The sequence below is a fragment of the Gopherus evgoodei genome, chromosome 1 (assembly GCF_007399415.2).
Source record: "Gopherus evgoodei ecotype Sinaloan lineage chromosome 1, rGopEvg1_v1.p, whole genome shotgun sequence".
NCBI lineage: Eukaryota > Metazoa > Chordata > Testudines > Testudinidae > Gopherus > Gopherus evgoodei.
This window is the reverse complement of record NC_044322.1, coordinates 226,070,737-226,097,976: the sequence shown is the minus strand read 5'-3', so window position 1 is coordinate 226,097,976 and position 27,240 is coordinate 226,070,737. Positions and strand designations below refer to the sequence as shown.

At 46.3% G+C, this 27,240-nt stretch overlaps 1 protein-coding gene across 1 annotated transcript; it reads right to left on the bottom strand.

Annotated features, from left to right (window-relative positions):
* Positions 1–711: 711 nt before the first annotated feature.
* On the bottom strand, positions 712–27,240 carry FKBP4 (FKBP prolyl isomerase 4). The gene is made up of 10 exons (XM_030538360.1): positions 27,094–27,240; positions 21,055–21,199; positions 19,212–19,354; positions 8,361–8,481; positions 7,718–7,874; positions 5,943–6,033; positions 4,211–4,294; positions 2,744–2,929; positions 1,967–2,206; positions 712–1,407 (listed from the first exon to the last, which is right to left on the bottom strand). The coding sequence occupies exons 1-10, from the start codon at positions 27,175–27,177 to the stop codon at positions 1,297–1,299; spliced, it is 1,362 nt and encodes a 453-aa protein (XP_030394220.1). The 5' UTR covers positions 27,178–27,240; the 3' UTR covers positions 712–1,296.

The following is a 27,240-nucleotide window of genomic DNA, read 5'->3' as shown; positions in this document are numbered from 1 at the left end:
ACATTCCACTTAAGATATCCAAGAACTCTGCCCTCAGGGTGAACCCACCTACTCCTCTCCGCCTACTGTGTAGCTACAAAAGGAAAAGTGCTTCCCCTTGGTTTCAATCCAGGTAGCAGGACAACCAAGACATAAATTTAGAACCGTGCTACATTCCATGCCTGCAGCCAGGAAGCACACTTCACAGTTGGGAGGGGGGGGTACAACACATAACGGCTTCCCTGCAGAGCAGTTAACAGGAGTCATTTCGCTACTTTCTTCTCAATAGCTTATGCTTAAGATTTAAAAATCCTGCATATGTCTAATGGTCTAACTTTAACCACTGCTGCTGTCCCTTTAAAACTGATGCATCAGCAAAGGGTATTTTTGCAGGCCCAGCTAGGCACTTCAGAAACTGAGTCTGTTGACAATGCTCTCATGAATAGAGATGCCATGTGCAGAAGCTGACGGCACCGATTTCAAACCGGACTCCCAGTTTTTCTAGGAGCAGTGAGAAATTCATTTTTTCCCCTTGCAGTTAGTGGATGGAGGGAGCAAATCTTGTATAATAGTGAATGTAGTGAACATTGTATAATACAGGCATTCATTAGAACTACCATGGCTAAGATGCCGCTGCATGACTGGGAAGGCTTGGCATAGTCCGGGGATGCTTGGAGAATCAAGTTCTTTTGTAGAGCTGTGCATATCCTGCTTAAAAACACAAATTCGACCTCTGGGAGTTTTTCTGCTTTATTGCTCAAGCTCTGACTTCACAGTCTTCACCTTCAGCAACGTGCAAAGAACAGGCATACAAGCAAGGTTACAACACTTACTCATGGGAGGGGGTCTCTGCTTTAACAGAGGCAACAGCAAAGAGCAAGGTGGAGGTGGAAAATGCGGTGCAGTGATTTGTTCATAAGTCTCTCAGGTGAGGACTCTCAGGAAAGGCAGATTGCTTTAAAAGAAAAAATCAAGGAAATAGGTTTAGGAAGCAGGACTGGGATTAGAATGAACTGGGACCACAAAAAAAGAGACACACCAATGGCAGAGTGAAATAAAACTGAGCAGAAGGAATCCTGACAGACCTCCTGACAACAACAGAAAGCTAGAATGAATAAATAAAGTCCCTAGGATTACATCAGATCTGGGCCGCCACCAAGTTTCCTACACAGACATACACACGAAGCTATAAATGGCTGCGGTGTCGTGGCCCCAGCCTCTGCTCCCCTGAAGCCACCATCCAACCAGATAGAAAAATAAAGGTCTAATTCACTGGAAATTCTTCAGTTTACAAAACTAATGGAATTGGGTATGGTTTTATGCTTCTGCATCAACTTGTGATTTATCTTCGACTCCGTTCTGTTTGTCTTCTTTCATGTCCGTGTCATCTTTGCAGCTGCCACTGGTCTGGAGGGTATCAGCTTCTGGCTGCATGGGAGACATTGAAAAAACTGAGCAAAACGTTCACCCCTTCCCCACTCTAGCATCTTATCACTATAACAGAGATTAATTTGGTGCTCATCAGCAGGATATCTGGGCTCCCTAAGGGGTTCAGCTGAGACTCAGGATCTCAGTAGGGGAGACCGTGCACCCTGCTTCCCTCAAGTTTTATCAGTTAGCTAGGAAACCAGGAGCAGTTAGGGACGCCTAGGCAAAGAGGTGTTTCTTGCAGTTCTTCCTAAATAAGGCCAGGTTCATGCAGGGAGCAACAATATGCTCATGCTTCTGACTCCACTTTGGCTCTGAATGATGAGGATTTGTAAAAGAACATTTCCAATCTACACAACTCTCTGTGCTGCTTGGCTCTGACAATGCGGCCAAACCTGGTACCAGATGGCTGCTTCCATTCTCCACAGATGCAATGCTAGGGAGTCCTCCCTTTGTACCACTGGCAATGCTGAAGATGGCAAGCAGAATGCCCCAATCCCTGTTGCCTCTTTTCCCACATGTACCCATTCAGTTCTCCCAGGATTTTGCTACCACTTACTTTGGAGTCCTTGTCTGCAAGCCTCTGGAACATGTTGGCATACATCTTCTTCTCTCTCTCGTGCTGCTCCCGGATCTTTTGCTGACAGGCTAGTAGCTGCACTTTAGCTGCTTTGTTGCTGGGGTAAAGTTGAAGCACCTTCTGGAAATCTGCCCGGGCCAATTCAAAGTCATTGACAGCTAGATGAGCCTCGCCACGCCGGAAAAGGCCTTTCTCGTTGCTGCTGTCCAACTCAAGCGCCTGGATAGGAAGGGAGCAGCAGGCTGGAGTTTGGTTTCAGGAAACACAGCCAGACAATCAGCAGGAGACACTTACGGGATGAGCTTGCTTATTTTACAGGGTAAATGCTCCAGGAATTCTGGCCTTGGTAAGAGAAAGGGAGGCAGTGTGGTGTGGCAGCTAGGGCATCTGACAAGGAGTCAGGAGATGTGGGGTCTAGTCCTGATTGGGGCACTGACTTCCTGCGTGACCTTGGGCAAGTCATCTAACTGCTCTGTGCCTCAGTTTCCCTATTTGTAAAGTGAAGCTCACCTTCCTTTCTAACGTGCCTAGAGATTCTCAGACAAAAAGCTATTAAAAAATCTCCCACAGAGAATGAAGACGGAAAAGAATAATCATTTCCACTGAGGAATTTGATATATTGACCATTCCCTGGGGTGGATGCAGGGAAAGAGAGAGGCACAAACCCACCACAGTGATTTGTGTTGCCTAGCTAGTTACAGCAAGATCCAGCTCCTCTGCCCACTTTGCTCACCAGGATGTATAAAGCCTTGTTACCTTGCTGCAGTTTTCCAAGGCCAGGGAGTACTCCTTCAGCTTGAGATGGCACATGGCCAGGTTAAGGAGGGCAGCAAGCCTCAGGCTCTTGGCCTTTGCATCATCCTCTTCAGAGAAGCCTGTTTCGTGCTCCAGCCAGGACACAATCTTCTTATATTGTAATATTGCCTGTTTGTACTTCCCTTCCTGTAGTCAATAAAGTTGGAGTTAGTCCAGCTCCACCTGCCTCTTCACAACACTGTCTACTCCGTTTTTCAACCCAGGAACAGCCACCTTAAGGTGAATAGAGAACATTTTCTGTGCCCAAACTCCACACAAGTGCTGTACGTGAAGATAAAAATCAATATAAGGGCCAGCTATTAACACACTTCTGGCAGGGCCGCCCAGAGGATTCAGGAGGCCTGGGGTCTTCGGTGGCAATCTGGCGGCAGGGGGTCCTTCCACTCCAGGACCCGTCACCCAAGTGCCCTGAAGACCCATGGCAGGGGACCCCCGCAGCCGAAGCCCCGGCACTTCGGTGACGGGTCCCGGGGCGGAAGGACCCCCCGCCGTGGGTCTTCGGGGCACTTCGGTGGTGGGTCCCGGAGTGGAAGGACCCCCCCACTGAAGACCCAGAGCGGAAGAAGCTCCAGGGGCCCATACTATGTATGTATGTCCCGAAAAACTCTCATGGGGGCCCCTGAGGGGTCCAGGGCAAATTGCGGCCCCCTCTGGGCGGTCCTGGCTTCTGAGTGGTTGCGCAAAAAGCCCAGGAACAGGTCCGAATCCCACTGGGGAGCACAGTCCCCCACGAGTGCCTGATGTCTCAAACAGAGCGGGGAAAGGCAGGATACCACTGTCCTCACACTGCACGAGCTGTCATAACTGGTTAGATGCAGAGTGGGGAGCATGCTGTACTCTCTAAGGGTAATGTAGCTACCACTCTGGCATGTGTGCCATGGCAGCCCTCAACAAGAAAGCAGCCATAACAGCTAAAGCTCCTCCGAAGGTCCCCAACTGTAACATGGCCTCTTCAGGCCCCCATCGGTGGGCAGAATCTTGCCCATGCGTAGCACTGTTTCATGGCAGCAAATTCAAGCATTGCAGCTTTGCCACATTGTTCCTGCACAGTGGAGAACTCCCTATAGAGCTGCAAAAGCCCAAGGGTCACTAACCCCAGACATATAACGGAGGAAAATACCAAGCGGGTACAACTTGCAAGACTCAACCTCCAGCTCTTTGTCCCCAGGGAAAGTGCAGAATGGATACCACGGAGAACTCACTAACAGGACAAAAAAAACCTCCAATGTCCATCCTCCAGCACCAAAGAAAACACTAAAATAATACCTCTATCTTCAGCAGCATATTGCATGCAACATGCCATCAATGCGTGAGACAGCCCTGCAACAGGGTCTGCCCCAGCACCAATACTGGCCTATAGCAGGGACTGCGCAATGCTGACCACACGCAGGGAGGACTGTAACTTACCTTGAAGTACTGAGTGCCTCTCTCCTTCACAATGGAGCTTTGTTCCAGCTTCTCTTCTGTATTCATCTCCCAAGATTCCTTAGCCTGTCCAGACAGAAACAGTTCAGTCAGTCATCTAATTTTGGAAGAGACCGTGACGCTGGCAGACCAGGTGCCAGCTCATGCCAAGGTTCCATGTCTCAACTCAACACTGACAAATGCAGAGCTGGAATCAGTTTGACTCAACTGTGTGTTAGTATTGTTAAAACAGGTATGAGAGTTGTAAGAATGTGTTTAGTGTTTACACTTTACTGAATGAATGCTAAAGAGTTGTTGCAGGTGTTAATCTCACTTAAAACCTCTGTATCGCATACAGTAAGATAATATTTGAACACTTGTATTGAGAGCCTCTGGGACTGTGTAAATCACCAGACAAGAGAAAGACATTAACTCGTGTAAAGTTTGATCTGCAACGGAAGGCGTTGCATCCTACCCAACAGGAAAAGTCCATTGACACCAGACATACTATTGTGGGATAATAAAGAAGATAACAGATGTTTGTTATTTTGCCTCCTCACCCCCTCTCCCCTGTGAAGATGCTGAGCGTGCACCTAAGAGCACAAGGGATAAGGGGAATCACACCAAACAGAAGGAAATCTGTGCTGCTTGATCTGTGGGGGGCAAGGTTTACTAAGCATAAGTGAGAGATCCCCAGTGCTTAACCTGGGTTAGCTCTAAAGGTCTGTAGAGCTTGCTTATTATAGAAACTTCTATTACTTTTCAAAATTTAAGATTTTAACTCATTTGTGTATCTGTTTACCTGCTTTAACCTTGTAAATAACTCCTGTTTCCTCTTCCTACTTAATAAATCTTTAGATAGTTTATTATAGAATTGGTTACAGGTATTGTCTTTGGTGTGAGATCTAAGGTGCAATTGATCTGGGGTAAAGTGCTGGTCCTTTGGGACTGGGAGTGACCTGAATATTGCTGTGATTCTTGATGTAAGGGACGATCTATCACAAAAGTACGCTCACTAGGGTGGCAAAATAGATCGGAGTACCCAAGGTGACTGTCTGTGACTCCATGATTAGGCTGTTATAGTGCTTGAGGAGCTTACACTTGATAACTGGTTGGGGAAATCTAAGTATAAAACTCACAAGCAGTGTGGGGTTTGTGCCCTGCTTCCTAACAGTCTGTCCTGAGGTTGGTACTCAGGCTGTTGAGTCACTGCAGGCAGCGTTACAGAAATCAATCGGTATGTGCTGCATCTTTTTATGGAGTAAGGAGAGGAAGGAAGGCATGGAAGAATGGGTGGAGGTACTGCCACTGAGCATGAGGGAACTGGATTACAGCAGGAGAGATGCTGCTCAAAGCAGATGTGGGTCCACTGAGAATACAGGCAACACAGAGTCTTGTGACACCTTATAGACTAACAGACATATTGGAGCATGAGCTTTCGTTGGTGACATGCCACCCACGAAAGCTCATGCTCCAATATGTCTGTTAGTCTATAAGGTGCCACAGGACTCTTTGCTTTTACAGATCCAGACTAACACAGTTACCCCTCTGATACTTGAGAATACAGGGGATTTTGGCCAAGGATTCCGATTCCACTTCACCTTCCATAGGTTTATTGTTTTTCCCATCCTCAGCTGATCAAGGTTCACCTCTTCCTCCTGCTCTCTCAGGCAAAGGCTGTATCCACACACACCTCTCTCCCCATCCCAACAAGACTTCATCCCTTTATCCCTACCTTTTCAAAGCTTTTGAGTTTCACTTCATATTGCAGATCTGCGTTTGGAGGGATCTGAAACTTCTCCTTCCCAGCACTCCCAAAACCATAGCTGTAACAGAAATAAGTGGCTTCTAAAGAATCCAGCTAGACCTGTTCTGTTAGGGAAGCAGGAGTGAAGAGAACATGCCTATATAGATGCATCAAATTCACATTCTGCTGAGTGTTACCAAAGACACAAAGGCATGAGCAGTTTTTGCCTAAAAACAGCAGGGGTGGGGCCAGGGTGACTGCATGGGATTGGAATGCAAAGTTTTTCATCTCTAGGTTACCAGTTTGTATTGATTTTGGGTCAGCAGTCACCCAAAGTTATTACCATCTCATGGCTGTTAGGCGGCCTATATGAAATGAGTTTGCTGGTCTCAGTTCAGTTCCTAGTGGATGTGACCACATCATAAAATTATTGGTAACTGGCACTAGATGCCTCCCTTGTTGTGAGGCCAAGCATTTAATGAGCTTGGACACTGAACTACCTCCTCCCACCTGAAGGTAGTCCCTCAAGCTCAGATGCCAGCATGTTGGGGTGGGGGAGCATGTCTAGCTGCTGCCTGTGCTCTACCCATTCTGAGAATAAACAGAGGACTCTGGTCCCAACTGCGTTTAACCTGCATTGTTCACTACCACTAGAGTCAGTTTAAAATATTTCAAAACCTAAACCAAGCTAGCGTTTGCTGGAAACTATGAGGACAAAACTTTTCTCTTGCTTGCAACCCTGCTATGGAGCCTGCATCTCCCCCTTTCCACAGAATCTGTCTTATTTCCTTAGAAAGGGGAACTGCTACTTTCATGCAGGACCATCAAAAAAGTTGCCGTATCTGGCTCTCCATACCCCAGGCCGAGCCATTCTCAGTTCACTCAAAAACATGTATCTTTGAAACAGGTCCCCTGGTGGATGCAGGGTTTGGACAGAAACTGGTCTTGTTTCAGAGAAAGCGGAGAGATTCTTTCTTCTCCCCAAAGGCCTCTCAAAATGTTCATAGCTGTTCTATCAGCGAAGGGATTTTATAACAGCCTCTCTCCTAACCTCAGCATCTGTGAGCTGGCTGTTTTCTCACATCAGACTGGCCAAAAGGCTGATCTCAAGAATGTCCATCCTCTACTCCCAGCTCATTCACATGCATCACTGTACACTGAGTATTACTGAGGTAGCTTATTAAGAGTCAATAAAGGGCATGCACATTTATACAAATAGGAACAGCATGTGAAGTCCCACGGGCTGGGATGAAAATGACAATGGCTGTGAATCCAAGTGCTTCAGAGCATAATCACTCTTGGGGGGGCAGGAAGGGACTGACCACCACGGTTTTGTGCTGAATAGTTAGGAGCAGCATACATTTTTTACACCCCTCCCTAGCCTCTGAAGCTGCATTAGCTAGACTATCGCTCTGTTCTGGTAGAGCAATCCCTATGTTCCTACATGAACTCTATAGTCAGTGCTACTCTTCCACCCTAACAGTGGGGAATACAGCTCATGACCACACGCATTCCAGTTTGGCTGCTTCTTCAACTGGAGTCTTAGCTGGCTAGATACTTCCCAGATATCAGGTTTCTGGGGCCATCCAAATTTTGACCAGGGTATTTTGGGGGATGAGGGGACAGAACTACACTAATTAAAAAACACACCCACTCCTCCGAGCTGCAAACACACCCAGAATAATCAAAAGACAGAAGGACTGGGGCCACCTTGGGCCAGGGTCACAGTCTAGTGAAACCACTAGAGTTTAGCTGATGTTTACCTGGGTTTGAGATACACCACAGACTCCTCTGACTTCTCCATTTTCTGAATTGCTTGTTCCAAGCCAGGAGGAAGGTCATAATTTTCTCCTTCTCCAATCTCAAACCGCAGCTCCCGCTTATCAAACACTCGATCTCCATGTCGACCTTCTAGCTGGACTGAGATACAAAAAAATCCCACAGGCAGGTTAGAGGGTATCTAGAGCAGCGAGAGAGAAGCTAGCAAAGGGAGCCAGGGGAATGCCAAGCTTCCTTGTAAAAAGCAACTTCTTTCCCTTAAAAAGACTGTCTGGGCAGCAAATGTAACATCTGGTGCTAAACCCAATAAACCCTTTCACTTGACATCTGGGTTGTCTTCTTTGTGCAACACTGAACAAATGTCAGAACCTTCCCCTTGCTCTCTATCTTCCTGAAAAATGTCTGGCTCTTCTTGTCAAGGAGGGTAGGCACCTCAGCAGCTCTACAATGCCTCCTGAGTCCCCAAGTCAGGTTTCTGGTAGAAGGATAAAAGCTGTCCAGCAGTAGAATGAAAGGTGGTTTTGGTATGGCTCCTTTGCTACCTAGTGGCCAGCCATCCCTCCCTGCTACCCGCTCACAAGGCAACTTCCTTTAATATTCCTGCATTTGCCCCCGAAACAGACTTACGCTCTACAAGGGCTCCCTCATTGGGCTTGGAGTAGCCTTCGCCCTTCGTACGGATTCTTCGGATTATTCCGCCATCTTCATCCTCCGTGAGATCCTCTCCCTTAAACTCAAACAGCTCTATCTGCAGAGAAAAGGACAGCCTTACATTAATTCCTGTGGTGTCAATGCAGCAGTCTTATGTAGTTCAGTCCCCCATCATGAGAGGAAAAGCAGCAGCAGCAGAGAGGCCTTTGAAAATCCTGCTGCCATAAAGGACTGTATGTTTCAGGCATCAGACAACCAAGGCTGGGGCTACTTCCCTATGCAGAGTGCAACTGCCCTTCTGCAGGTTGGAGACAGAGCAGCTCAGGTGTCTGTGATTACATCTAGCCCTCTAGTGGCTGGAAGCCCCCAAAGGATACAAAAGCCTGAATGGCTTGGACCATTAACAAGCTTTGTGATTCCACAGACCTGCCTTCCAAGTACTGTTTAACTGCCAACAACGATGCTGGGTGAAGTCAGGATGACACTTTGGGCGAGATCCAGCCCTTGTCCTTCCACAGGCTGATTAAAAGCAGTGTGCGTTTGTGTGGGAGGAGCAAGGGGTGAGCATTTACACCGAATACCCCTTGGAACACAGGCAGCATAGCAGAGGTAACATTAAAGACCAGCATTTTAAAGCCTGATGGACTTGCTCATGGTTGCCGCTTTGGTGCTGAGCTGGAACTCAGTGCACTGTGAGCAGGCATGGCCAGGACCTGCTCTCAGATAGGAATCTGGATGGAACAGAAATGTTAAGTGGGTCAGGGCTGGACACAAGCCAAAAAGAAGAGGTGGAAATAGAAAAGATGGGCAGAGAGAGGAGGGAGTGAGAGGGAACACGCAGAAACATCAAGTGCAGCTATGTGAGCTGAAGCAAGCTGCTCACTTGCAGCATGACCCTGCTCTCACTGACATCAATGGACAAACTCCTATTGACTTCAATAGGCACTGGACTGGAGCCCCAGTCGAGACAGATTCCAAGGGGCTGGTCCCATGGGATCAAAGGAAACCCAGGAGGAGCTCTTCAGGGCGTCTAGACAGAGCTGAGGCTCAGCCCAGTTTTATCTCAACTGAACTCAGTGATTCCCAACCTATATTAATTTGCCCTCTTTCTCCCCTTGTGATGGACTGGTGACTGAGGATCCCCCATCCACCATAGTATCCTTCTCTTGGGCCCTAGCACACTTGCTGCTCTCATTTTATTTCCATCCATGTTCTTCTCTAGTCTTGCCCACCCTGAAGCGAAGGGGGCCAGGTTGGGAAACGCTACATTTCAGGTGTACTGAGGAGGGTGAAGCCAAACTGACTCTGAGTGTGTAGGCTGCTGAAAGGGAAACGCAAACTGCCCATTACAATTGGAAATTGACCCGGCTGGAACACGATCCTGTGTTCTCAATGATAGTGTGGCATGAGAGTCTAGTTCCAGATTTAAAGAATTGATATTTCTTCCCCTGAGGTATCTGGCTTGGGTCACTGTTGGAAACAGGATGGACCAGCAAGCTGATCACCTATGGCAAGTCTTATGTTATAACAATGGTAACAAGAGGTTGTTTTGACCAATAAACATGCTATAGTGAGACTGATGATAAAAACAAAGAGTATAAATGAGCAACACGGTTGTTATAATCAGCCTTGTTTAGACTAACGCACCCTGTTTTAAACAAATTTGCCCAAGGTCACTGTGGTGGAGGCTCACAGAATGGACCAGAATGTCTGGATCTGGAAAGGTGTTGACACTTGTAAACAACTTATTCTACTTGCACAATTTGATGACACTTTTCTCTTGGGACTTTCTTTTAAGGGATAATTTTGAGCTATGATCAGCCTTTGATTCCAGTTAATTCTTTCTCAACTTGTTTGGGCTCCTGATCCCAGATTAACACTCTGACCACAGAAAAGTGGGAGAAAGACCAGAGCAGGACAAGCCAATTTATTCCACAACACTTTGCTGGTGTCAAGTCTTTGTCCCAGGTTTCAAAAAGAATTTGAAACCCTATGCTAGCATATATCTATCTTTTTCACACTCTGTCCTAGTCCTCTCTGTTTTACTTTTAAACACATATTGAATCTGGCAGAAGGAGGGGAAAATGAGAAAAGAGTCCAGCCTGTGACCAGTGCCAAATGCTGGCAGGGTGAGGAGACAGCTGCTCAATCTCCAACTGCACACTCCTGAGCCTACTGTGCACAAAGCCAGTCATGAGAAGGCACTTTCATTTCTGTTTCTCACTAACCCTCTTCCAGAATGCACTAGGCTTCTCCCTCTTTTTTCAATGGCATGTAATATCACTGCAGGGGAGCCAGGACTTTCTGACTGAGACACTTTAGGAAGGGATTTGCCCCTCCCTACAGAAGAGGGAATAGTTCCACAATAACTGCGCATTTGGTTTGGATTTTCAGAACTAGCTTTAATCCCAAGCCATAACTGGCTTTAATCCTTTGGGTGTGTCTAACAACTGTTGGAAAGATTTCCTGGGTCAGAGTCTCCCCACAATCCAGGACTATAGCACTGCTCGACTGGCAATACAGGGTTGGCTAGTAGCTTTATCTGGCCAGCTGAGAAGCTCCTTGTTTGGGGAGGGAAGCTCTCAATGGGCATAAAGCTGGTTCTATACCAGGAGTTGTCAAACTGGGGGTCGGGACCCCTCAGGGGGTCAAAAGGTTATTACATGGGGGTAACAAGCTGTCATCCTCCACTCCAAACCCCGTTTGGCCTCGAGCATTAATAATAGTGTTAAATATATAAAAAAGTGTTTCTAATGTTGGGGGGAGGGAGGGTCGCACTCAAAGAGACTTGCGGTGTGAAAGGGGTCACCAGTACAAAAGTCTGAGAACCCCTGTTCTATACCCTCCCTCACACTTGTCCCAGGTGTAGAGAGGATGGGGTCCTGGCTGGAGCACTGCTGTTCTCTAGAAATTCTCAGCCCGCAGATGGTCCCTTGAGGACTGTGACCAGCTGGTGTAAATTAGAACAGCCTACCAGGAGCACAGTGGACCTGCCCAGGTCAACGAAACACAGAGTTATAACCAGCTGAGGGCCTGCTCCCCTCTCCTGCAGAATGGGGCTTCTTGTGGCTAGCAGATTCTCACTTTGTAACATCATTCCAACCCCACAATTAACTGGCTAATGTGCATGTGGTAATAAAGGGAAATTTACATTCTGGGGCCTTTATTTCATAAAAAGAAAAATTACACTGGCTTAGTTAAATGGGTTTAGAAACTGATTTAGTAAATCAGTGCAACCCTGTGCCATGGACACACTTACTTTGGTTAAGTGCCTTATCGATTCCTTAACTGACTTCAGCTAAATCGGGATCAGGTGCAGAAGGCAAGGAATAGGGAGCTCTATGTCTGGGGGATGGTTCCTTCTTTCATTGCTCATCTGGATATAGGGCAGGGAAGGGGTAGGCAGATGGGTGGATGGACTCCTATTGGGAAAAGAAAGGCTGGAGGCCCGAACTCACTGCTTAAACACTCAGTACTAGAGCACTCGTGTTAAGAGTGAGGCATAATAGCAGCAGGGGGAAGCAGGAGGCAGAGGACAGGAAGGAGCAGGTTGAGGTTAGTGAAAAACAGACTTCAGTTCAGAAGAGAAGCACTCGCTTTTTGGAATTTTTCTCCTAAGGTTCTCAGGAAAGTCATTTGCATCATATTACTGGAACTTATTTCTTTACAGAAAAGCTCCTCCCAGTCTGCTCAGCACAAGCATTTGGAAGATCAAAACACATTTCTCACCAGGCATAAAAGCTGTAGTGTATTTGCTGGGTTAGAATCAAGCTGAGCCACTTAAAATGATTATAATGATTTTCTCACTAGAGCTTTAATGTTACTTCTCTTTTTGCATGAATAAACCGCAAAAAAACCCACTTTAGGCAGAAAGGTCTTGTATCCCCACAGTGCCTGGAGAGGATGCAGGGTACCGTTGGCTCCTGGGCCTCAAGGTATACAACAAGGCAGCGGGCCAATCTTATTTTTTGAGCTATTAGATCAGAACAATGCAGCATTTTTCAATGGGACAGGGGAGGAATGTAAACTCATCTTGATGTAACTGGTATTCTTATCACAGGCCTTGGCTACACTCACACTTTACAGCGCTGCAACTGGGGTGTGAAAAAACACCCCCGAGCGCTGCAAGATACAGCGCTGTAAAGCGTCAGTGTAATCAGGGCAGTAGCGCTGGGAGCGCGGCTCCCAGCGCTGCACGCTACACCCGTAAGGGATGTGGTTTACATGCAGCGCTGGGAGAGCTCTCTCCCAGCGCTGCCGCTCTGACTACACCCACACTTCAAAGCGCTGCCGCGGCAGCGCTTTGAAATTCCAAATGTAGCCATACCCTCAGTCCCTCTTGGGGATATAAACCAGGTTAAATGCTCTGAGGCAGACTACCTCCCTCTCATGGGGAAACTTGCATGACAGGGCAAAGAGGGAGGAAATGTGAGAGAATTCCATCATAAACTTCCTCCACAGACATTCCATCGGGGGAACAGGCCACAGCTCCAAGCCAGGCACATCCCTACAAATCCACAGGCACATCTGTACAGAGGCCCTGTGGTCTCCACAGCAGTGCATTCCAATGGAGCCACCCAGCCAAGGACTCTCCTGGCTCTCCCTTCAAAGGGGACTCCCTGGCCTAGAGGATTGAACTCAGCCCAAAACTCTAACACTTTTTGTTAGGAAAGTCCTCAAGGTGAGGAGGGAGATCATGTGTGCATTGGGAGGTGGTTTGGGGGGCTCCTAGCAGAGTCATGGGAGTATTTTGTTTTGCAGGAAATCTGACAGACTTCAAAAACCTGAGACGTTACTGTGAAGGTTGGAGGTCGCCTCATCTGAACAAATCAGAGCCTCTGGACTAATGCTCCTATGAACGTGCAGGGATGAGCATGGTTTCTAGGTAAGAAACCTGTGGCCTGTTCCCCTCCTTTCTCCCCCTCCCCCCGGAACATCTGGGAAGGAAGGGATGTATGCGATGGAATTTTCACACTACAAAACAGGTTCCTGAACCTGCCTTAGAAGGGGGAATCCCTGGCTTGGAGAAATGAACTCAGGCCAAGGCACTAATCATTTTCTGCTAGGAAACTGCACAAGGAGGGAAGGGATGATATGCACCTCTCCGACCCTGCCCCCCACACAACCACTTTCCCAGTGCTGACAGAGGCAGCTGATAGCATCCTCCCTTTCTACTTCGTAGTCACTTTAGGGGTGCTGTTTGTAGGAGGGGGAAACAGAAGACCTCTCTTTGCTAGGAAGGGTAATCTGGGCTTGGAAACAGACATCACAGAGACCTTGGCCTAGATCCTCAAAGTTATTTAGGCACCTAACTCTAACTGATGTCAATGGAAGTTAAGCACCTAAATACCTTTGAGGAGCTTGACCTTCTAGCTTCACCACAGATGATTCAAGGCCACCTAGTTCATGCTGCAGGATGACTCAAAGTATCATTTAAAGTAGTGAGGAGCAAAGGGCATTGGGTGCAGAGCAGCCTTCTGGAGAAACAGACCTTTTCTCTTTTAAGCAATAACAGGCAGCTGTTTCTATAAAACAAAGGACTGGTTTTTTTTTGTTTATTCACAACTATATAACCATAACACGTTACACAGATCCCCACTTAAGAAAGCATGGACAATTAGGAAAACGGAAAGGCTGAGATTCAGGTATACTTGTGTTATTGGGGGCTTTGGCAGAATGGCAGTGGAACGCCTGAGTTTGTAAAAATGTATGTATATAAAATACAGATGATCTCATGTGGAGTTCTCTTTCAAAGCATCCAGAGGAGTTTTCATATTTGCAAGCCATGAAGGTAAGGAGGAAGTGTTTCAGAGCATGTTCATGCTTTCAAAGATGCTCCATGCTTATTGCTACTCATTCATACTGTACTGACAGTGAACATGGCCATTATACTTTTTTGGAATAAACCTGTATTTTAAATTTTCCAACATCAAAAAGAGGTTAATAGACGTATGCCCCACAGAGCTCATTTCAAATAGAGGCAGCATCTCACATATATTTAAAATGTGAGACACATGATAGCTGGCAGCTATATAACTAAACTGGTTGCCTGGTCACTGAGCTGAATTCTTGTGAAATACAGAGACTCTGCCTTGGGCTAAAGAAGGAGTTCTTCTTGATCTAGCAGAGAAACAGTTGATTTCTACTTAGCCATCACTTTCTACTTACATACAGAGCTATACCCACTACTAGCTGAGTCACTGGAGTGGCTTCTTCAACTAGCCAAATAGAGTGTTTTGTTTTGGGGGTTTGATTCTAATGCCCCAATGTATATTTCTGGTCAGCTGCTCATGTTCAAGTACAGTTACAGTAAGGTTAAATAAAAACAAACTTATTTGTCCCTTTGACCCTGGGAAAATTCAGACCCTTGCATTAGAGGGCTGTCACAGTGGAGGTTTAGGCCCTCCAGCATTGAAGCTGTCCTCACCAAAATGGTCCCTTCCTTTTCTCAGGCTCTCTTTATAATTCTGCTTGTGTGTGCGCATGCACATACACAAGGATGTATTATAGGGTGCATTGCACCCTATACATGCATAGCCCAATAACCTAATACAAATGAACCATAACTAGCTAGAGGGAGAGATCCTGAGTAATGACGATTGCAAGGTCTTTATTTTACATCTAGATTGTGAACCCATTATTCCCATTAACAAAGACAGTTAATTGCATACGTACCCCTGTTAATTTCAATGGACCTACTCACATGGGCAAATGCTGATCACTGGCAGTAAGGTTTTACAAACTTCTGTAGTAGAAATATCTTCATGCAGACAGGTGGTTCAGTGTACAGAAGTTAACAGGAGAATGAAGGACAGACATGTCGAGGGGTCACACTAGATTTTATTTACATTCTCAGCAGTGTTGACCAGCCTCCATTTTACATTAACGATGAACTGAAGGGATCATTAAATAAGACACTGACGACTATCCTTTTATAGTGTTTCACATTTTAGAATTCACTGTACAAACTTTGGCCTGGTCTACACTTAAAACTTGACATTAAACTATGTTGGTATAGTTAACGCAGCAAACCCCTCTTGCATAGACCCAGTTTCCTGCTTATGCTGATGTAGCTTATGCTGGCTCAACAGAGCAAAATAAGCTTTACCAGCACAAGACACTTTAGTATCAGTATAGGTGCATGTATACTAGGTTGTTTGTTTTTTTGCCAGCATAGCTATGTCAGCAACACACTCCCCCATCTCCCAACAGACAGACTATGCCAGTAACACTAACGTAGATGATGCTTTGAACTAGTCAGTCTCAGACACCCTTGTTAAGTAGGCAAGTAAAACCTCCTTGCCCCTAGAAAAACTAGAATGAGTGACTAAGTCAGAATCAGAGACCTTTTGCCCCATACTCCTGCCTCTTCACGATGAATCAGTTAAATAAATGAATGAACGTAATAATTGGGGAAAAACACAAAGGCAATTTATTTGCTTTTACAAGGGAGGCAGCGTTGTCTACAGCAGGGGTGGGCAAACTTTTTGGTTGGAGAGCCACACTTGGGTATGGAAATTATATGGCAGGCCATGAATGCTCATGAAATTGGGAGCTGAGGTGGGGAAAGGGGTGAGGGTTTTGGCTGGAGGTGAGGCTGGGACTGAGGGGCTGGGGTGAAGGATGGTGCACTGGGCTGGGACCGAGGGGTTTGAAGGGCAGGAAGGGGGAGAATCAAGGCTGGGGCAGGGGCGCAGGAGGGGGTCAGAGGTGCAGGCTCCGAGTGGTGCTTACCTCAAGCAGCTCCCGGAAGCAGTGGCATGTCTGCCCTCCGACTCCTATGCAGACGCTCACCCAGGTGGCTCTGTGCACTGCCCTGTCCACGGGCGCTGCCCCTGCAGCTCCCACTGGCCATAGTTGCTGGCCAATGGGAGCTGCAGGGGCACTGTCAGAGCCCCTGGCTGCCCCACACGTAGGTGGTAGAGGGGGGGACATGCCACTGCTTCCAGGAGCTGCATGGAGCCCCAGCATGTGTGGAGTGGGTCAAGCCCCCAACCTTGCTTCCCAGCTGGAGCTCAAGGGCCAGATTAAAAAGTCAAAAGGGCCGCATGGAGCCCTCGGGCTGTAGTTTGCCTATTCCTGGTCTACAGGGAGCAGGAGATTGTGTTCTAGTCCCACTCTGCCACAGAACTGCTATGATAGTGGGCAAGTTGTTACCTTGGGTGTGTATTCTTCTCCTCCACCTCCCTCCTGTAAGATGGGATAACGTTAACTATTTTTTACAAAGTCATCTCCCTCTGACAGAAGGAACCACAGAAATGTAATTTTTTTTCTTTTTAAACACTTGCAAGGATCTCAGTTCAAATTCTAAGTTTCTCCTGTTCAACTGAGAACATCCCACAAACCAAGCAGGGAGCTACATGCCTTCCAACAGGGGTAAAGCTTTCCCAAAGTATGGAGAACACATGAAGAAGTTGTTCCATGTGACTATCTTTCTCTCCCTCTCCCCGCCATCCCCAGTACACACACACACTTCCAGTCACAAACCCAGAATTCCCTTATGGCAGCTGCAGCAACTGCTCATATGGAAAAAAAGTTATGATAGGAAGGATTACAATACAAAGAACAAGATTTAGCGACTTAAGTTTTGTTCCTTTTGACATGAGTTAATGTTCCTCTCCTATCCATTCTGTTCCTCTACTCTGCACCCTCACTGCAGATATGTTGCCCATCTACTTCATTCCCTCTTCACCCAGCCACTCCTCTGGTCTTGGTGGCTGGTGGAGCCGACCTGGAATTAGTGCCTAACAGTTAAAGGCTGCGCCCACTTCCTCTTATGCAAGAGTGGCTCCTCGTGGAGGCAGGTAAGCTGCCTCCTTCTGTTTCCAACTGCTTTTACAGGCCTCCAGGCTGCTTGCAATGAAGACCTTGGACATCTGTAGCAGGAGGACGAAGGGAAAAGTGCCAGCATTAAGGCCAAGAGCCACAAATGGACTTAGGCACCTCTACAATCCACAAAACCACTGCTCAGCTGCCACCTAACCCTGTGGGTACCTAAACTCACTCAGCACCTAAGTGTCACTGAAAAAGTTCCCTCGGTGTCAAGATCCTGCCTCTGGGCATGCACACTGCTGCCTCACTTGAGATGTCTGGATGCCCATCTCCCACCTAAACCCTCCTGTGATCCTTGAACCAGGGGAAGATTAGTGTTGCCCACACACTATCTCACTTTTGAGTCCTGAGGCGTTAAGAGTGCTCAGAGCATGCTCACTGGATCAGTACCCACTCTAAGAAGATGGTGGTGGTCCCTCCCTTATAGTTTTACGCCCTGGGATTAGAGCCCTCACCTGGGATGTGGGAGATCTCAGTTCAATTCTACCCTCTGTCTAATGGAAAGAAGATATTTGAACAGGGGTCTCCCATCTCTCAGTTGAGTGCTCTAACCACTGAACTATGGGATAGTCTGATGTAGGTCTTAGTCTCTCTCCTGTTGATGCTGTTCCACTTTAAACCAGTAATTAAATAGTCACTGGGGTAGGTGGAATGGACCCAGGGTCTCCCATATCCTAACCACTAGTCCCTTTGTGGATCCAGGCCTATGTGACTAGCCAGTTCTCTGCAGATCACCAGTGTACTCTGGACCACATTGCAACTGCTCGCTTACCTTACTTTAAGGATTAGCAAGATATTCCATTCTTGCAGAAGAACTACAATTTGTAGTTTTAAGGCTACTGATGAACTCTGGACATCTTAACTAGAGCTGGAACAAAGTTGGTTTAGACTTAAAAATCCTAAACTGTCTCTCAAGTTGTGTGAAATTGTGGAAAAAAATAACTGTGCAGCTCAAACATTTGTCTCTTCTATCAACAGAAGGTGGTCCAATAAAAGATATTACCTCACCTATCTTATCTCCAAGAGACATTTATCCCATCGTTGTTACCGTTAGTGGCTTTTTTGGGTAAATGAAAATTTTATAGTTGTTTCAATAAAGTGAAAAGTAGGTTTGGTTTGAACCCTGCAAAATGGAAGTGGGTTCTTAACTTTCATTTTTCCAACTACTTCAAATCTTAACCAGTTTTCTTCCTTCATTGTTAAGATCCTTAGATACGAGACATACAATTTTTTTAAATTGCTTTACTAAAATTAATTATGCCTCTGAGATAAGGAAGTACCAGGGTAACTTGCAGCACTTCAGTTTAGACATTACCTATGCTGATGGAGGGTTTCTCCTGTTGGCATAGGTAATCCATCTGCCTGAGAGGCAGGTTGATGGAAAAATTCTTCTGTCCACCTGGCACTGTCTACACTGGGGATTAGGTCGGTATAGATCCACATCCCTGAGAGATGTAGATGTGTCAGTGTAAGTTCCTAGTGTACACTAGCCCTTATTCGCATTTTACAGAACCCCCTTTACTTAAGTTCCCTTAAGTAACACAGCAAGTCAATGGCAGTTGGGAATAGAACCCTGGAATTCTCATGCTCTGCCCTTCCAGACCATCCTTCCTCTCTCTTTATATAAAAGGAGTATTTCACTTTTAAATGTATTATTTTGGACTGCTGACTGCCTTACTACACCCCTATGTCATTCTCCCTTATGTCTGCTACCAGATCTAGAGTGTGGATCAGATTAATATAGTAACAGATCATACAGTTCTCTCCTCCAGCCCTTTGATCTTTTTGCAGGTTCACAAGATGGTCCTGGATTCTGAGGGCAAGGACCATCCCTTTCTATTCCCACTGACAGACCTACCCAGTTTTCCAAGCTAATGAAGGGAATTTACAAGTAAGCAAGTGTCACTTGGTGGAGTTAAGATGCACTCCTTACATTCTACTGAGAATGCACCATCTTTCTTACACAGAGTGTAGTCAATGACAGTCCCTACTTACCTCAAAAATCAATGTGGCATTGGGAGGTATCTTAGGGGGGCTCCCAGCAGAACCATAGGCATATTCTGGTTTGCAGGTAATCCGACAGATTTCCCCAATCTTCATAGTTGCCACAGCAATGTCCCAAGCTTTGATCACCTCACCTGCACAAATCAGAACTCAGGTCATATAACTGCTAGGCATATATCAAACAAGTCAATAGCCAGGAGATACTGGTCATTACTATTACACAACACACCCAAAAATTGATTGGGCACTTTATAGAAACTACAGACTTGATTCTGCTCTCATCTCATCTTGCATACATCAGGATTAATTCCACTCAAGTCAAAATGTGGAAGTAATCAAAATCTGACCTACAGTGCTGAACCCTACATTGTAGACAAAAGATTGTCGGGGTGGGGAGCAACAGAGTGCAAACCATCTGAAGCAGGGACTATGTCTGAAGTTCCTAGCACACTCCCAAGTGCTGTGAAATAATAATAAAAATAAACTCTTGGAAGAGGAAGGTCTTAGGGTGTGAGATTTTTCTTATTTTGAAAACAGACAATCCACAATGATGGTCTTTTCTCTTTGTACTTTATCAATTGGCAGAGGCCAGCACAAATGTTATCCAGATGCCCTTCAACACGAAACAAACATCTAGGTGAAGAAGCTCTGCTACTGCTGAGGACGGCTTGGCACTAACTCCTTTAGATATCCCTAGAATTTGCCTTCTTCCCACACACCACCAAACCCCCCACCCCCCAAAAGATAAAGTTACGCACAATTATAAAGGAGGAAAAAGGGTTTCTTCTGAAGCCAGAGACCAAACAGAGGCCTGAACCACCGATGACATGGCCACACCAAGCCCTCTTACTCACTGCCCCTTATCCAGTTGGTACACTATTCCTTGTGTTAATTATTTTAGGGCAGTCAATTTTACCCTGTCCTCTAATTTTAACTGTGCTGAAATTTTTGTATTGACGAAATGTAAGTGCCAGGTACAAGATGTCTGGGAGAAGCTGGAAGTTTTGAAATGGTGGAAGGTGTGACTGGGCTTCTGGCACCAAGGAGACAGTTGAGGCATGCTTTTCTTTCCTGCTCCCTTTGGGCCAAGGATGACTTAGAAGTGTAGGGGCAGAGGAGCTGGTTTCTTCATTCTCCACCTCCACAGTTTGACAGCTGCCCCACTGCAATCTGCTTCAAAATCAAACCATCAAAAATAGGCATGGCTTGCTTGATGTTTCTTCCAGGATAAGGGGAGTGAAATAGCCAGTGTGGATATTTTAAGTTATCATTACAGTTCAGGGTGAATTCCCCACTGAGATGAATGTGACAGTTCACTTATCTAGGCTATTGTTTCAGACCATCTGCATTCTTAGGGATTCTCTACAAGAGGAAATTAATTCATATTACAATAGGATGTTATTTAAAGGGGAATCGTTTTTCATGATTATCTTCCTATGTGGATGATCTTATTCTGGAATAAGAATGCCTTATTCCAAATTAGCTTAATCCGTTTTGGAAGTGCATTAAGAAGATCTGAAAGAAGGCATTCTTATTCCATACTAAGAACATTCATACAGAGAGCGAATTGGGCAGAATTAATCAGGAATGACTTCCCATGTAGACAACCCCCTTAGGCAGGCATTGCTGCATTGACTACACTCCATTCACATTCCGGAGGTTTTCAAAAAGTTGTCTAATAATTAAAAAAACATTTTGTTCCTGGAGCACAATTATGTAGGAATTTTAAAATTTGCAATTAAGGAACAATTAAATGGAGCCACAATCATTATACATGGGGCTTCAGTCTGAATGGTGCCAAACAGATGGTTAAACACAAAACATGGGACATTACCTTTCCCCAAATCAAATGAGAACTTGTCTTTCCTGTCCAGGCTAGAGTCAAACTTCGTGCCATCCAGAAGCCATCCTGTATAATGGACAGTCACTTTATCACCTATCATGGGAGACTCTGTCCCAGTTCCTTCTGTCTTGATAACCTGAGAAAGAAATGCTGAATAAGTAATATTGAGCTGGATACAAAAAAATACAGTTTGGATAACAAAGTCACATAACATTAGGCAGACCTAAACTATCCTAAGAGGTAACACTTTGTTCTTTAGATTAGAAATTAGGGAAAACAGCTCTCAGCTTCCTTGTATCTATACAGATTTCCTGGACAATGCAAACTGCGGAGATTACTACTATTATTGTGTTCTATTCACCCTAAAATACTGCCTGGCTACAATAAGCTATTCTTGCATTTGAACCATTTTGGGTTGGTAGGTGTACTTTTTGCTCTGAAAGAGGAAGAACATTTTTGAAGCTTTTAATCTAAGAGTCAGGCATCCAAATATACATTAGCCATCTAGATTTAGGAGTCTAACTACAGGCACTAGTTAGAAATTTGAAAATTGCAGCCTTTAAAGATGCACTAACTGTCTGAAAGGACGCAAGTGAAAATATCAGGTTTCCCATGGAGGTTTTTGTTTTTTTAAAATGGCAACTGTAAATCCAACTACAGGATTTACCCATCACAAAATGGGGAAGTTTAGGAGAGAAAGTTTTAGCACAACACTCGGGATTATTTTGGCAGGGAGAGAAAGGTGGTCATCACAATTTCTCCCAATTTCATGAATGAGTGAGTTTAACTTCCTCTCAGCTCTACTGAGAGGAAATCATTGACATACTCATGGAAATATTTTTATCCCAACATTGACCAAACTACTGTTAAATATGTTAGCAAAGAGTTGCTTACATAATTGCTTCACAGCATAATGCCTCTTTGGAAAAGCGAGACTCCATCAGCTAACTTTTCATTCCCCAAACTTTAAAGGGACGTCACCCAAAATTAGCAAGTGCCAAAATTCAGGTAATCCAGAAAACCTTAATTCCGTTTCCTTGTGTATATGCTTTATGGCTGTCTTAACCACAGAGGTAGCACTTTGTACTAAAACATACGTGCAGTGAATGAGAAAGAAGCCCTGCCTCTTCCTGTGTGAGGACATGTTCTAACATTAGATGGGGAGTTAGGACTCTTGGGTTCTATTCCCAAAATCCAAGTGTTACCTAGTTGGGGACAGAGTTAAAGCTCTTAGGTTACATAGTACTCATTCATCTGTGGACTTACAGCACTCTGTAAAGGTGTGCGTGTGTGGGGGGAAAATGGATATGTTGTCTGTAAACTGGGGATAAGTACACAGATTTGGCATATTCCTTCCAAGAAGCACTGCCACTTGGGCTCAATTCCCAGCTCGACAAGCAGTAACCTCCTGCAACCTCGTTGATCCTCAGTTACCCCATCTGTAACATGGAAAACATTACTTGCCTTCCTCCTAAGGTACGAGGCTTTAACCAGTAACAGGAACCAGGAAGGTCTGCAAGTAGAGGAGACAGAACTACAACTAGTCCAGCACATCAACTTGGCCAAAGGGTATTTGGGAAGAATGGAAGAATCAGTTTTGCTTGTGTTCCAGCTGTATCTGGAGAGCTACAGGAGGTTCAGAGGAGACAGGTGCCTGTGCAGTGCAGCCTGGCAAAACCCAAAATGCCAACAGTTGTGCAAACTCATCTGCCCATGTGCTAATGAAGACTGTCCCGAGAGCTTATAAATCAGGACAGATTTTCATTGGAACACGAGACAGGACTATCTTCCACCCAAATTTTGGACTTCCTTCTTCAAACTACTGGGAGACTACAACTGTCAAAACCACCACACCCTCACCCCCCCCTAAAAACCCTAGAAGTACACTGCATGACTCTCCTACCAGCTTCATTCTTGAGGACTGAACTGTAGCACCTAAGATAAAGCACAAGCACAGAAAGTTTCAGAGTGTGACAGACTTATCAGCAATTGAAACAGAGTGTTATAATAATGGAAAGCCACCAGGGCCAGTGGTAACAAAAAAAAAAATAAAAAATCCCCTACTTGTATAGATTTATATAGGGAGAGGAGCCCAAAGGCTAAATATAACTCATCAGCCACTACATGATGGCCAATAGCTGTCATCCATCCCACCCAATCTGAGGGTTGCTTAAAAAAAAAAAAATTGCTGATGAACTAAGACAAACAACTTCATGACATCTGTCAAGGAAGACAGACATTCAAGCCAACTGCTAAGACTGTAGGCCTCTATTTTTGGATTTAGATAAGTATTTTTACATGGAAATAAAGCATAGACTTTGGGTCTTGGAAAATTACCAAAGTAGCCCTTGATGTCACCAATTGTATGCCACCTGCTGCTTTAGATTTTAGAAAAATTTTTTTATTGAAAATTAATTAAAAAAAATCCAGAGTGAATTGTCAGGAGTGGTTATTGGTGCCAATCAGACCTCCCTGAAGTCAAGTCACTCTCAGAAAGTGCTGGGCACCCACTCTGAAGAGTCAAGTTCCTTTAAGATGTCTCAGCTTGGGCACTAAATAAAAAAGAGCCGTGCCTGACCTTGGACCACTTATGTGTGGTTTACCTTTTGTGCTTCATTCAGTTTGGATGATAGCCAGTTTCACCTGCAATACTGACAGTGTTTTCAATTTCCTAACCTGAATGAAATGTTTACACTTCCCTTCCAAGAGAATCTCAATTTTTCCATTCATAGTATGATTATGCTCCCTATGCTCTCATTTTTAGATTAATTTTATTTATTGAAAAGCCCAGATGCCGCTTCCAGTAACCAAGGTACAGCCATTGGGTCTGACTGTAATCTAACACTGCTGAGAAACAGGAGCAACCACACTGAAATCTAGGGAGCTATACCACTGAAAGATTGCAGTACGAGAGATCAAGTCAATCAAGCTCACTGATTTCAGTGGGGTTATGCCATACAAATTGCCAGTGTGCAGAATCTGGACAGGTCTCCAAGACTGAGAAAATCCTATTGTTTCATCTCTCTCAATTCTGCTGCTCCTAAGTCAATACACAAAAGCCTCTTGACTCATTATTAGAGCCTCTTAATGCTATAATTCTGTAGTAGCTCAAGAACAGAGGCAGACCACAGTGCTCTTTGTGCTAGTTCACCTTGCCAGCTAGCCCATGATCCCTACCGAGTGTATCTGCATTTGGGCGAGTAGGGACTGACTTCCCTCGCATCCTGGAGAAACAGTCAGGGGTGACTTTACAGGAGTGCCTGGGCCTGGTGCTCCATTACACTGGTTTCATGCCACCGTAACTCCATGGATTCTAATGATGTAGAAGAGCCCCTTGTATGTGTCTGTCTCTCTCTCTCTAAATTAAATATCCCTGGGAAACTGTTGGATGGACTTCAGGTCTCCCTCACCCCTTGTTGTGGCATGGATGCCATGACTCTTCTGTTCACTGTCTTTGCATCTCTCCTTTTCCTCTCAGTTCTTTCCCCACCACCACTCCCTTCTGGTCCTGTTTCACTCCCTGGAAAGCTTCGTGCTGCTTGGGGTGTGGACAAAAGGTATGTTTTTGAGCCATGGCCTTGTGTTATGGGAGCTCAGACACAAAGGTTGGATCAGCAAGCTACTGCCTGAGTCCATAGCCTGTACCGGAGAGCTGCTCCTGTGGTCAGCTGTACCTGGAACCACCCTTCACAGGAACAGAGAGGGAAAGTATGTGGCTTGGTGCTTTGCTCACAACAGTGTCCTAAGTGGTGATACAGCATCCCTCAGCACTCTTCTGCTCAGCACCCCACACCCTCCTGGCAGGAGAACACTTTGACAGTCTCGTTAAAGTCAAAGTCCTATTTTCCTACCCTTCCTTCTTTCCCTAACCCCACCCCCAGTGTAGGATTTTATGGTTTGAGAAATAACAGTCATCCAAATCCATCACATCTCAAAATCTTAACAGGCATCATGCACTGGGGGGGTGAAAGGACACAGCAATCTGAGCTGTGCGGCTAACTATGAAGTGGCTGCATTTTAGCCATCCCCATACACATTATGTAAACTTCAAATAAGCCATTCAATGTCTGCAGTTTCCCCGACACGTGAATGAATCCACCTCCCCGTTAAAAAAACCTGTATACGGGCCTGATTCTGCCCTTGTTTTCATGACTAGAACACTTCTTGAAGGACAGACTTGATCCCCTAGGTAATCCAGGATTTTGTTTTTAAGAAAAGAAATCCATGTCAGCTCTGGTCCAGGAAAGCAGGCTAAAAGTCTACTAGTTTTCACTATAGATAGGCAGGGGCTAAGAGAGCAATGCCCTTTAGTGCAAATACACTTATGTTAACACACCTGGTTACAGGACAGACCCAAGGAAATCCACCCAGCCCAAAAGGAGGGTGGACAAAGTCTTTCATTCCATATAGTCTTTATTGGTGCAGTGTTTGGGTGCCCTGACTGACCAGGATGCTCCCATTTCAACAAGACTAACCATGATCATCAGATCAGACTTTTGAAAGGGACTCTGCAGTGTGACTGGGATCACAGAATATCAGGGTTGGAAGGGACCCCAGGAGGTCATTTAGTCCCACCCCCTGCTCAAAGCAGGACCAATTCCCAGGCAGACTTCTGCCCCTGATGATCCCTAAATGGCCCCCTCAAAGGACTGAGCTCACAACCCTGGGTTTAGCAGGCCAATGTTCAAACCACTGAGCTATCCCTCCCCCCATCCCACTGCCATAATAGTGGGAGCAGATAAAAAGTACTTTCTTGTGGGCAGGTTGGGGAGGAGGGGAGAGAATGCAGTAATTTGCAGGAAACCACTAAACCTCCCACCAGTTTACCACAATATAAATGGAATTTAGCTGCAGTTTTTTATAACAGACTTTTTTGGGGGGTTTTGTTTTTTTTTGTTAACTAGCATGGGGGAATCTCTCTCCTGTGAGACTTGAGGAATCTAATGTTCTTGTGGGTGGGAGTGGGATAAAAATGCAAGAAACAATGAGGAGCAGGTGAGTGGGATTAAAAAAAAAAAGTTCTGTGCAGGGCTCCACTCTGCAGTCTGGGTGGAGAAAGTGGAGAAGCAATACCCAACAAATGAATAAATAAGAAAGCTAGCTACAAGGGTTTGCAAATTTGAAGAGTAAGAGAAGTCAGACTTCTGCCATTCTGGGTGGAGTGATCAGAGGCATCACTGCAGTCAGTTTGGCAATAAGCCATGCCTCTTAATGCAAGGGCACAGAGACTTGGCTCAGCTGAGGGCTGCATCTGCAGCTTGCCAGCAGGCCTTCTAATCTGCACATTTGATATATAGCAGCTGCCCCTCCCTTTTTTGTTTGTTTGTTTAAAGCAGGGAGGTGACTACAGGTCCAAGCATGCGGTGTTCCATCTTCCTCTGGGGGGGCGGCCATTCATATCAAGATGGAGCATCCCCTTCTGGGACCTTTAGGGTCAGAGTCTCAACTGCTGTAAATCAGCGGAGCGCCCCGCATTTCTGCGGAACCACATCAATTGCACCGGCTGAAGATGTAGCCGGCAGTCTCCACGGGATGCATTTGGCTCTCGCGGGCTCGCCTGGGCCCCTATCACTTGTAACATGTCACTCCAGCTGCCTCCCGGTCTCCAGGCAAGGCTGCTGCCGCTGGAACCGTTTGATGCACTCACTGTCCTGGGAGCGTGCGGAGGAGAGGAGCTCAGCGGCCCCAAGTGCCTGGCCCCGTGCAAGACGGAGCCCGCTGCTGCACCTTGCTGCGCCCCGGAGCCCGCGGGCTGCAGACACGCACGTGGCCGCGCGCTGGGGGGGGCTGAGCGAGGAGAGCGGCGACTATTTAACCGCGGGAGCTGGGGAAGCCTGGGACGCGGCGGGCTGGTAGCCTGGTTACCGCCCAGCCCCTGGCGAAGCGGTGCCGAGGCAGCGTTCACACGGCGGCCGGGCCCCGAGGTCTGGCCCGGGCAGGGGGCAAGGCGCGGGCTGCTGCCAGGTGCGTCCCGCCCGGGCGGCCCCAGCGCTGCCTCCCCGCCGTGCACCGACCCCGGCCCCTCCTTACCTTCAGCACCCCCCCGTCGCTCTTGGGGGTGATGTCCGCGCCCTCCACCGGAGCCCCCTCCGCCTTCATCTCCTCCGCAGTCATGGCGCGGCTGCACGGGGCGCTGGGCTGGGCTGGGCTGGGCTGCGCGGAGCGGCGCGGGAGCTC

Coding starts and splice junctions, on each gene's coding strand:
- FKBP4 (XM_030538360.1), bottom strand. CDS start 27,177: ATGACTGCGGAGGAGATGAAGGCGGAGGGGGCTCCGGTGGAGGGCGCG. Junction 21,200..27,093: donor GCGACGGGGGGGTGCTGAAG/GTAAGGAGGGGC, acceptor TTTCTTTCTCAG/GTTATCAAGACAGAAGGAAC. Junction 4,295..5,942: donor AACTCAAAAGCTTTGAAAAG/GTAGGGATAAAG, acceptor CTGTCTGGACAG/GCTAAGGAATCTTGGGAGAT.